Source organism: Lycium barbarum, chromosome 3 (assembly GCF_019175385.1).
Source record: "Lycium barbarum isolate Lr01 chromosome 3, ASM1917538v2, whole genome shotgun sequence".
Lineage (NCBI taxonomy): Eukaryota > Viridiplantae > Streptophyta > Magnoliopsida > Solanales > Solanaceae > Lycium > Lycium barbarum.
The window spans coordinates 41,966,175-41,978,955 of record NC_083339.1 but is presented as its reverse complement, the minus strand read 5'-3'; the positions used below and the strand labels follow the sequence as shown (position 1 = coordinate 41,978,955).

The 12,781-nt window shown below is 36.2% G+C and overlaps 2 protein-coding genes across 2 annotated transcripts; one reads left to right on the top strand and one right to left on the bottom strand.

Moving 5' to 3' along the window:
- Positions 1-2,090: 2,090 nt before the first annotated feature.
- On the top strand, positions 2,091-3,348 carry LOC132631058 (non-specific lipid-transfer protein 1-like). Its single transcript, XM_060346657.1, has 3 exons — positions 2,091-2,344; positions 2,441-2,618; positions 3,046-3,348. The coding sequence occupies exons 1-3, from the start codon at positions 2,176-2,178 to the stop codon at positions 3,053-3,055; spliced, it is 357 nt and encodes a 118-aa protein (XP_060202640.1). The 5' UTR covers positions 2,091-2,175; the 3' UTR covers positions 3,056-3,348.
- A 1,231-nt stretch (positions 3,349-4,579) lies between these two features.
- Positions 4,580-5,846, bottom strand: LOC132631057 (uncharacterized). Its single transcript, XM_060346656.1, has 2 exons — positions 4,820-5,846; positions 4,580-4,715 (listed from the first exon to the last, which is right to left on the bottom strand). The coding sequence occupies exons 1-2, from the start codon at positions 5,844-5,846 to the stop codon at positions 4,705-4,707; spliced, it is 1,038 nt and encodes a 345-aa protein (XP_060202639.1). The 3' UTR covers positions 4,580-4,704.
- Between the last annotated feature and the right edge of the window lie 6,935 nt (positions 5,847-12,781).

The window sequence follows — 12,781 nt, the reverse complement described above, 5'->3', positions numbered from 1 at the left end:
GTCGTGAGGGTGAATATCACTTAATTTTAAAAAAAAAAAAACACATAGCGCAATTGTACATTTTCACTTGTCATTGGTCATAAGTTCTATGTATCAGAATTATCACATAATTTTATTTTTTGTTCATGAAGAAGTTATGTTTTAATTGTAATATTGATAAATTTGATTGATTATTTGCTTATAGGGAGATAAAATGAATAGTATGATAGTAATAGTGTTTTAAGAAATTATGTTTTTTTCCGTGTTTGAAAGTTAAAATGTTAGAATTGATTTGCATTTCATAATAGCTTTTATTTCATTGTATTGTTTATACTTGTAAAATTATGTTATATATAATTACAAGTTATAAGCGGTGTATAATGGATTGCTTTGATCATTTTTTTGTGACGATCAAGCGCGCGCGCGCGCGCACACACACACACACACACACACACATATATATATATATATATATATATATATATATATATATATATATATATATATATATATATATATATATATATATATTTCATTTATTTACAGTTTTCTTTTATTTTTTTATGTGATTTTACCTATTTAAAAATATTTATTGTAATTATATTATTTTAAGAAATACTAAAAATTAAATACCCACGGGGCTTACGCCCCGTGCCTCGAGGCGTATGTAAAACGCCCCGCCTTACGCCCCCGCCTTTTAAAACACTGCTGCCATCCTCATCACTCATTAAAATTTTAAAACAATGACAGGATTCGAGTAAATTTTGGTTGATATCATAGATTCTCACTTAATTTTTATTTATTTTAGTAAAGTTATTAAACTACTTCCTCTGTTTCAATTTGTTTGAACCTATTTCCTTTTTAATCCGTGTCAAAATGAATGATGTCTTTCATAATTTGAAAACAAATTCACTTTATGAATGATTTACAGCCACACAAATTTTCAAGGCTTATTTTGAATCGCAAGTTTCAAAAGTCTTCCCTCTATCTTAAATGTCGTGCCAGTCAAATAAGTTCACATAAATTGAAACGGAGAAAGTATTTTTTATAAGAAAAAATTACTTAATTTTACCTAAATAACACGAAAGTATACTGAATTATCTTTTGTACCTAAAAAGTCACTTAATTTTGACTAAGTATCACAAGATCAGTCATTAAGAAAAAACAAAACAAAAAACATTTAATATGGTACTTGAGCAATGTTGAAGGATCTGTTACAAATAATTGTTTCAGTGATTTGTTATGATACTTAGGTAAAGTTGAATCAATTTTTGTTATAAAATAGTTTGATGACTTTATGTGATACTTGTACTAAGTTGATGGATTTTCATATTACAAAAAATAGTTCAGTACTAATTTAGTGCAATAAAAAAAAGTTGAGTGTTCCTTTTACTTAGTAAGCGTTTGGCCATAAGAACTATTCACTTTATTCCGAATTTGTTTTTTAACTTTTTTCATTTTTTAGCATTTGGCCATAAGAATTCCGAATACAACTTGAAGTTGTATTTCGGAATACCAAAAATTCAAAAAACTTGTTTTTAAAAAAAAAAATCACTTTTTTACAATTATATTTCACCAAAAACTACAATTTCAAAAATTATGGCCAAACACAACTCCAACTCCAAAATTTCAAAAAAAATGATTTTTTTTTTTTTTTGGTTTCTATGAACAAACGGGGCCGTAATAGTAATTTTTTTTTTATTGGTTTCCGTTTGCTAAGGAGTTGCATGTTTCTTTAAGAAAAAACATGACCTTTTAATTTATTTAGTTTAATTGAATCATTAATCATACTCGCTAATGACATGAACAAGGCCTGACTAGGTCATTAAGGATCGAAAGCATGTACAATTGAAAAAGGACATCCAGGGATGGAAGGCAATGGAGAAATGAATGGTCACAAAATATAAAATAGAGAGCTCGAGAAAAACCATTAAAAGCTTTTTTCGTACATTGCATCAATTCATCTGTGAAGATAATAGCAGGTTTGATTTCAGAATCATCAAGAAGCATTGAATTTATCCAACTACCAACCCAGCTAACTCTTCACCTTATTAAAACAACAAAAAACTGTAGATTAGTCACAAACTCCTCTATATAAAGTCACTCAAGAACCTTTCTTCTCCCACATCCATTTTCACTTTCCAAAGCTAAACTCAATAGACATACTTCAAAAACCCAATACTACATTACTCCAAAATGGCAAAACTTGCAAGCTTAGCAGTAATGTGCATGGCTGCCATGGTGATGGCAATGTTTGCAGCCCATTCAGAGGCATATGTCACATGTGGAACCGTGGCGACAGACTTGTCTCCATGCCTTGACTACGTGAGGATGGGAGGAGCTATACCTGTAACGTGCTGCAATGGTATTGTTAAACTGTGTGATAATCTCATTTAAAGTTCAAACTCTTACGGAATTATGTACAAATAATAATTACTTAATTGTGTTACCTGTTTGACAGGTATTAGGAGCCTTTTCAGTGCAGCAAGTTCCACCCAAGATCGCCAGACTGTTTGCACTTGCATGAAATCTGCTGCTGGAGCCATCAGTGGCGTCAACCTCCAACTCGCTGCTGCCCTCCCCAGCCGATGTGGTGTCAATATTCCCTACAAGATCAGCCCATCCATTGACTGCTCCAAGTATGTATATCCTTTTCATACATTTCTCCCCTAAATATTTCATAGTATTTTTACACTATGAAATAACTACGTCTAATCATCCCAAAAAAGTGCAATCAGTAACCTAGACAATAAGGCATATTTGTCGATGCATATAAGTGAAAACCTATTTCACACTTAAGACGATAAACCTTATTTTGAATGATAATTGCCTACCATATAAAGAATGGTTGTTTGGAAATTATATGAGGTTCTTAGAAAATGGCACGTTCCGCGTGTCATGAGATCTATCGAAAAGTTATTCCTCTGCTTTTTTACATAGGCCAATGCAATAGCGAGCTAACAAGGGTGGTAGCAATACACTTTTTTTAAAAAAAAAAAATCTATTTTCCACGAATCAGGGTAATAACTGTAATTAACATTTGTTGGTTATAATTAAATATTGCAGGGTGCAGTGAAGTTGCTGAAAACTCAAAATTCTCTGGTAGCAGGATGAAGTAGCAGAGATGGTGATTGTCTGATGGCATAATATGATGAATGTTTGGATCAAGCTTTCAATTTATCGGACTTTGTGTTGTAATTTCCTGTTTTGAGTAGTTTAGTGCACTTGTTCCTTGTGTACGCTAATTAGCTAGCTGCTTAGAGATTAAAGAGTTTGTTCCCTCTTTAATCTAATGAATGTATGTGTTTTGACGGCCTGCTACTTTTAATAGTAAAATCTTTTGATGTTTGTCTCACAAAAAATTGAAAAGTGTTAAAATGTGTCTCACACAACTGACATTAGTTGTGTGAGACCCTTTTTTATGAAATAAAAAAGTAGATCAACATGTTACGGTCCACAAATTTTGAGTTCACTTTTTTGTCTCACAAAAAAGAGCTCAGTTGTGGGAGGCACATTTTAAAATTTTCCTTAAAAATTTAAGAGATTAAAAGCCACAGTAGTTTTGAAAAGCTAGAATACGTTTATTTTAATTATCGTTGAAAGCGAAATGGTTCAAAAAGAAAATAATCAAAAGAATTCGCACTTCAAAGTAGCAATTTTTTAAATACTACTGAAATTTAGCCATTTTTTCGCAAAAGCAATATCAATGAATTTGTTATATATTAGTGCATAAAACACGACTACTGGATTAAAAAAATTACACTAACAAAGTGTGCTGAGATTTTGTAACAACCCGAATTTATCAACACAACACTAACATATATTATACTTACGGAATCCAAATTACAACTGAGAATTGGAACAATAAGGTAATAATGAACAATACTAATGGGGAAATATAAGAATAACAGGGGAAGAAGGTAACCAGAAGGGGATGAGATACTAGAACATAGAAGGGGGATGAGGGGATAACAGACTGAGCCAAAGCTTCAACATAATTAGCATAAGTCTATTGCTCCTGGAATGCCCTATTTATCAACCCGGATCCCACACATAACCAACTAATGTGGTATTGGGCTGCTTTGTTATTACTGGTCTAAGCCCATTCATAACAATACCCCCGACCCCAATAAGAACCTTGTCCTCAAGGTTTGAGTAGGCATGAGCGTTCTCGGGTACAGTTGGACTGGTAAGCAGCAAAGAAGCAACTCGGTTGGCAGCCTGAAATATTCTAGACATGATTTCATCATTTTTGCTTAGCTATTGAATAACATAGCAGAGATGTGCATTAGTGTGAGATGTATCCAAAAGAGCAATACACGTACTGATATCACCCAAACTTATAAAAGCACTGTTGGCAGCAACATAAATGACCTTTGTCATATTTGCTAACAGCAAGTCACACAAATGGCTAATAGGATCTACAGTGTCCTTCTCAACCCATTCTTCCTTAGCACCAATTCTTTTTCTATCAAATAAATTATTCACATGATAGGCCAAAATGTAGGTAATAGTGTCAGATAATGGGATGCCACAAATTTCACCAAGACTACTGCTAGGATCAAAAGAGCTTCGAAAGCACTTGAAATATGATAAAGATAATACTCCTTAACACGCTCAGACCCGTCGAAGCTAAAATTATCAGCCTCGAAGTACCGATCAGTAGTTTTAGAAGCTTGCCTTCCACCAAATCTCTCCAGTGGAACTGATATCAACCAATAACAATCACGTTCTTTCTGTTTTATAATAAAACTCTTTCGTGTTATCAAATGGAGATCAGTTATAACCTGCCCCACAATCACAAACTTATTCAAGAGGATAACAATAACTAATGCATTACCTAAGCCATGATGTAATCTATGACGTGCAACTGACTCTACCATCTCAATGATCCCATGAAGTGTGTAACCAGCAGCGTGCACAACCTGAGGCTTCGCTTGATATCCGCTCATTAATACAATCACTTTCCACTCTTGTAACATGGCAGCAAGCATAATGATATACTGACAAAGCCAAACTGATGTTTGCTTGAAGTTAGCCACCAAAACGTCATGTTTTACATCATAATATTCATCTAAGACTAGTGTATATGCAATTAAAGGACATGTGAATGCAATGCGGTCATAGACAATAGAGAACTCATTGGGCAAGTAGGAATCTACACACCCTGGTTGTCCGGGATCCCACACTCTACTCATAGAATTTGAATACGCAATTAAGAAAAACGTGCCAGTACATCCCAATAATAGTAGTACCTCTATGTTCTCTTTATATCCTGTTAGAGCCATGAACTCGATACCTATTCCTGGATCCCATACACCAAGATCCATTGCAGTCACGGAAATGTTTACAATAAGGAAATTAGCAGCAGGAACAAATGGAAACTGACTCAAAGTATGTTGACCATTGAATCCCCCAACAAATTTTCCATTTTCAGCGGCAAGAAGTAATTCAAGTATTGCACTTGTGGAGATGACACTCTCATTCTCCAAGATATATTTTTCAAGAAATAGATCTTCAGTACTCACCACTTCCATGAAAATTTCAGCAAGGTACACAACATCAAACGTCTCCAAATCAGTTTTACATTTAGGAGAACCACAACCAAGAGAGTTAGCAACTACATACCTCGCTGGCATATCTCGTTCGAGATGTTCATTAGGCATCACAAGTTCTCGACCAACAATAGGAACAAAGAGGGATAACCAAATTTCAATTGGATATTCTATTTCCGCAATTCCCTGCTTAGCAAAGGGAACCAGAAAACCAGATGCATCCCTTCGAGGAGATTTGTCAAACAAAGAGACATTATCTCGTGAATTTTCCTCCTCCATACTATTCGATCCGTTTGTGTCATCTAATACCATAGTAGGTACCTTGGTTTGCAAGCTAACAATTTCGCAGAAGCTATCGTCAAGTTCAGGAATGCCGGAGCTCACAACTGTATGTGAAATTTCATCGAACACCTGAGCTTCGGAACTGGAAGAAGGTTCCTCCGCTTCTACTAATTTTGCATTCCCAATTTGAGGTGTTTCTAGGCCTTCAATAGATGCAATCTCAGTATTATTTCCACTAAGCACTGCGAAGGAATCCACATTCTTACACTTCACTGACAATTTATCGAGCACATCGTCTGCATTTGAGCTTCCAGTGTCGTAGGCTGATGCAAAGGCAGACGACCGTGAAGAATGAGTTAGACGTCCCACCGGCTACTTATTGGGTTGTTGGCGAAATCGCTGAGCAATTTTCTCCTTGAAATGCTTCCAATCATAAAATTGCTTGTTGCGAAACAACCAATTGAACCAGGTAAGAGCTTCACCATCAAGGTAAAAGGAAGGAAGAGGGAGCCAATCCTTCTCGGAGAAGCCGAGGTAGGTGAAGTACCGCTCAGCCCGAAAAATCCAACCTTCTGGGTTTCCACCACTGAATCGATCTAAAATTACCATTGTCACGGGGGACAATTCAATTTCTGTAACAGTTTGTCTGCTGTAATGGCAAGAAAATTTCTCTGTGAAATGCTTCCAATCATAGAATTGGTTATTGCGATACAACCAATTGAACCAAGCGAGGGCTTCACCATCGAAGTAAAGGTAAAGTGATAGCCAGATATCCTTAGAAAAGCCATAAAAGGTGAAATACCTCTCTGCCTGAAAAACCCATAAGTTTGGATCGGATTCACCGCAAAAGCGACCCAACTTGATTGGTGTCGGCTTATGGCCAGAAAATTTGAGAAACCCATCAGCCATGGAGTACGAGCAATGAAAGCACCAATGTAACAACCCGAATTTATCAACACAACACTAACATATATTATACTTACGGAATCCAAATTACAACTGAGAATTGGAACAATAAGGTAATAATGAACAATACTAATGGGGAAATATAAGAATAACAGGGGAAGAAGGTAACCAGAAGGAGAAGAGATACTAGAACATAGAAGGGGGATGAGGGGATAACAGACCGAGCCAACATTTTTTTGTGCGGATTGGGGTGATCTTTAAATTTTGATATTTGTGGTCTTTAAATTATGCCTCTCGTATTGCTGATCTTTAATTTTTACCCTTCGCATTACAACTTTGAGCGTTCACGCAGAAATCATGAGATTCTGAGTTCGAACCCCCGCTCAAGCATAAATTAAAAAAAAAATTGCAAGGCAAGGTTTGGATCGCGTGTATGCCGGACCCGACATACTCTTATTAAGGAATTATCAAATTTATGTCGGACCCGGCATACTCATGCCTTATGGGTAGACTTGGCATAAGTATGCCGGGTCCGGCATAACTTTGGTAATTCCTTCAGAAGTTTATGTCGGTGGGGCATACTTTTAATGGGCAAACTTTTATGCCGGACCAGGCATAAACTTGTGAAGGAATTATCAAAGTTATGCCGGACCCCGCATACTTATGCCAAGTCTGCCCATAAGGTGTAAGTATGTCGGGTCCGGCATAACTTTGGTAATTCCTTCACAAGTGTATGCCGGTGGGGGCATAGCGAAATTTAAACTCTGCCTTGCGATTTTTTTTAAAAAATTTTGACTGTGTGTGGGTTCGAACCTGGAACCCGTGAATTTTAGCCGAAGGGCAAAATTTAAAGATTTTAAATATGAGGAGCAAAATTTAAAGACCACCCCAAAAGAAGGGCAATTCTGCGAATTGCCCCCGAGCCAAAGCTTCAACATAATTCGCATAAGTCTATTGCTCCTGGAACGCCCTATTTATCAACCCGGATCCCACACATAACCAACTAATGTGGTATTGGGCTGCTTTGTAATTAGGGGAAAAAACATAAGTAGATAAGAATATAAAAATATTTACAGATTGTTAACACGTAAATGCAGTAAACATTTTGTAGCAGTTTAATTAAGAATTCTATAGTAAAGCAACTACCTATGTATAAGGAAACCTCCATACGTTCCTACTTTTTTGTTAAAGCAACTTCCTATGTATAAGGAAACCTATGTTAAGTAATATTTTGAAATTAAAATTATTCAGAATTAAACTTATTCAAATATATATCACTAATATGTGAATTCTGTTGTAACTGTCTTTTATATCCTATATACATATTATTATACCTTGTATAATAAATTTTATATACCTCGTATAATTTTATTATACATTGTATACATTTTATTAAACCTAGTATACATTTCATATACCACGCATAATTTTATTATACCTTGTACGATAAATTTTTATATCTCGTATAATTTTATGTGCTTCAAATAATATTTTATATATGCAGTTATACCTCATATAATAACTGTCTTTTGAATATGTTGTTTTGAAATGTATTTGCTGGATCTTTTTTTAATAAATATGTTTTTAAATTTTTTTAACAAATATTTTGACGAAGTCAATCTATTTTTCTTTTCCTACCATTAGCCTTGCCTTAATCCTTGAAAACTCTCAACAGTCAATATGAAAAAGTTAAAATGAATAAAAAGATATAGTAGCAATTGAGGAGAGTATAAGAAAGAGAAGTGAGGAATATATATATTTATCTGTTAAACAAGAGAAATAAATGATATACTAAAGATGGGTTTATCCCCATAAAGTAGGGAGATAAATGATAATAAGAATGAGTAAATATTATTGAATCCCTAATTTAGATGATTCTTTTTCGTATAATATTTTGTTTAAAGTATAAAATGTGTTATTTTTGAAGAACTTTAAAAGTTGTGTTATTTATGTGCCTAACTCTAAAAGCTTGACTTATAATGTAATTTTTCCTTGTAATTACTTGTTACACCTCGGAAAATTTTCCGTTGGTACGCAAGTGGATGAACTAGTGATGAATATGAGTGCATGATGTCTATGAGCAAGAAACGACGTTTGATGACCTTAGGCGAGATTTCGAAAGTATCCGATGTGAGACGAGGAAGTTGGCTAAGTTAAGATGAGATACAAGGTGAGCAATGCATGTGCATGGACGGGGGTGATTAAAATGAGAAGTCTAAGAAATATGGGAAGTTGCAGAATTGCAACTGCCCAGTGATCGTAAATCGCAAAATACGGACCGTAAATTGCAATACGGTCCGTAAACTGGCAGTTGTAAACTGCCATGCAAGGTTTCAACTTTCTGCCAGCCAAGGAAATGGTTAAATACGACCTGGTGGACGGACCGTAAAGTGATTTACGGCTCGTAAACCACGGTCGTAAATCACCATGCATGCAGCCTTAAGTTTCTGGTTCTGCTTAAGCTTAAAGACGACCATGAGGGACGGTCCGTAAACTGAAATACGGACCGTAAACCTCCATGGACGACCACTGTTCACCCAGCACAGATTTTTCAATTCATTAAATATGAGGATCAAGACTTGTCTTATTTCATTTCCACATTACACCACTTCTCTCTAAAACTTCTCTCTACATTTATTATATGAGTTTTCAAGGATTATAAGCCATCAATAACATTAAGACAAGTGAATCAAAGATAAGGGAATCATCAAGGATCATCCAAGTCAAGAAATCCAAATGGAGAAAAACTAGGATTTTGCTCAAAGAGGAGTATTATCAACCAAAGCTTGTTCCTACAACTTCTAAGGTAAGATTCATGATTTTTACAAGATGTTTAAGGTATTGGAGAATTAAAATGCATGGATTGTAGAAAATGTGGTCAACTAGGTCATGAATGGTGAATAGTGACATTTTGAGGAATAGTTTGAATTGAATTATGAATGTTGTTGTGTTACGATATGAATGTATTATAAATGGTACTAAGATCATGAACTCGACACTTTAGACGAATGGACGAAGTTGGAGGTCATGACCATAAATATGGGAGAATTAGAAGCAAATTGAGAAATCTAGATAATGTGGATGATGTGAATGACTAATGGCCATTGTTATGATATTAATGAAGGTATAAACGCTAGCATTGGAAGGAAACGTGCAAGTGTAGAATAGTCCGACGAAAAGGTATGTAAGGCTAACCCATCTTTCATAAGGCATGGTTCCTTGGCCAAACTCTTAAATCCTCTATACGAGTATGTTGTATTCAAGTGATTGACACTCCGAGCTCATAAGCTCACGACCCTTGATACGTGCTACGAATGTACTACGCACCTGTTACACCTCGGAAAAATCTTCCGTTGGTACGCAAGTGAATGAACTAGCGAAATACGAGTATCGGGTTAATGATGACTTAAGGGCATTTTGGGAAAGAGTTATAACGTCCCTTAGATTAGTATTGAAGTGTTAAACAAGTGTTAAGAAGGTTCCATGAGGATCGGAGATCAAACGAAGTGGCGAAACTAAGTTCAGTGACTGATGAGTTCTACGGCTCATTATACGGACCGTATAATGTTATACGGACCGTATAGTGGACCGTAAAACCATCACAGTGAAGGTTGGTTGCTGGTGGAATTTTACGGTCAGTTATACGGACCGTATAAAATTTATACGGACCGTATAACGAACCGTCGAATGGTCACAGTAAAAGGTTGCTCACTGGTAACGTTTTACGGTCAGTTATACGGACCGTAAAACTGTTTTACGGACCGTATAACGGACCGTCAAGTAGTCACAGTGAAGGGGTGCTGGGCAGACCCATTTCACGGTCTATTATACGGACCGTATAACCATTATACGGACCGTATAATGGACCGTATAATGGAACCCGACAGTTCGGTGATGATTTAATAAATAAAGACCAAGTTCATGAAAATCATTTCCACATTTCCTCTCTCTCTCTAAAACATCTCTCTACAACTTTTGTACAAGTTTTCAAGGGTATTAATCCATCAACCACATTAAACAAGTAAATCCAAGGTAGAAACCCATCAAGGATCATCTAAAGTCAAGAAACCCAAATGGAGAAAAACTAGGGTTTTACTCAAAGTGGAGTATTATCAACAAAAGCTTGTCCCTACAACTTCTAAGGTAAGATTCATGATTTTTATATGATGTTTACGGTATTGGAGAATTAAAATGCATGGATTGTAGAAAACATGGTCCACTAGGACATGAATGATGAATAGTGACGTTTTTGAGACATAGTTTGAATTGAATCATGATTGTTGTTGTATTGTGATATGAGTGTGTTATAAATGACGTTAAGATCATGAAATAAACATTGTATATGGATGAACGAAGTTGGGTGTTGTGACCCTAAATAGGGACAAATGGATGTGAATTGAGAATGTGGATAATGTAGATGATTAATGGCCATGGAAAGGATATTATAAATGTGTTGTTGACGTTTGGGGTTGAATTATGATATGGACAAATGTTGTATAGATAAAGGAGATGCTGTCCAATTTTCTCTAGTTCTAGCCATGTGCACTAGTTATCGATACTAATGATAGTATGGCCTTAATGAAGGTAGAAATGTGAGCATCGAAGGAGTACGTGCAAGTGTAGAATAATTCGACAAAGAGGTATGTAAGGCTAACCCTTCTTTCATAAGGCATGGTTCTTTGGCCAAACTCCTAATCCCTCTATATGAGTATGTTGACTACAAATGTTTCACATTCCGAGCTCATAAGGTCACTATCCTTGATTGGTACTACGAATGCGCTACGCACCTCAGGTGACGAGTAAGACTACGATATAGAAGTAACAATAACGATAATGATAGTAATGATGATGGTGATAATAATGATGCTAAAGGTGCCTACGGGCTGTTATACTCATACGTGCCTATGAAGGGCTATAATGAAACCCCGAGTTTATAACGCCGGGTAGAATATATGTGTATGAATATGTATAGAATATGTATACGATTACGAAACGCGCGCACACATCTGCAGATGGTACGTATAACCCTGAAGCCTTGGTAGGGCCAGGTATGAGTAACATTGAGCCTTGGTTGGCCAAGTATGTATATGAAATACTGATCCAATGAGGTCGGGTACGCTATGTAAATGCCATGTATACGAAATGACTATGTATGTATATATTATGTAAAAGAATGTGATGAGACTATGTATAAGAATACGAATAAGGACATGTATACTAATACGAGCACAAGTATGGTACGAGTTTTATTATGGGCACGAATGACGATGTGAGTAAGTAAGCGACATGATGATGATGATATTATTGTCTCCCCTCCTATGCTATTCCATATATTGTTCATTATGTTGTATATCAATGTTAATCATGCTTTACATACTCAGTACATTCTTCGTACTGACGTCCTTTTGTTTGTGGACGCTGCGTCATGCCCGCAGGTGCACAGGGAGACAGGCTTGACCCATAGCTGCCTATTTGAAGATTTCATAGAGAGCTCCATTTCCTTCGGAGCCATATCTTTTGGGTACTCATTCTTTTGTGTATATAATTATGGGCATAGCGGGGTCCTGTCCCGCTCATGATATGTCATACTCTTAGAGGCTCGTAGTCATGTGTATGTGGGTAGAGATGTTTGGCCATGTCGGCCTATGTTTTGTATATCTTTTGTTGGCCTCGTCGGCCTTGTATATTTGACATGGCATAGATGCTCATGATATGTTAATTGATGATGGTCGTCCAATGGGACTAGCTTGATTAATGATTTAAAATGCATGAAATGAATTATGGTTCACCTAGATGTTATGATATGCATGATAAGGGGGTGCCCGGGTGGGGTAGCACCGGGTGCTCGTCGTGGCCCCCTAGTCGGGTCGTGACAAAAGTGGTATCAGAGCAGTTGAGTCCTAGGATGTGTCTACGAGCCGTGTCTAGTAGAGTCTTGGTTATGGGTGTGTTGCGCGCCACGCTTATAAACGAGAAGCTGCGGACATCTTAGGAATATATGACCTTCTTTCTTCATAAGAATCGTGCGATAAAGCTATGATGTAAGAAATTCTTGTTCT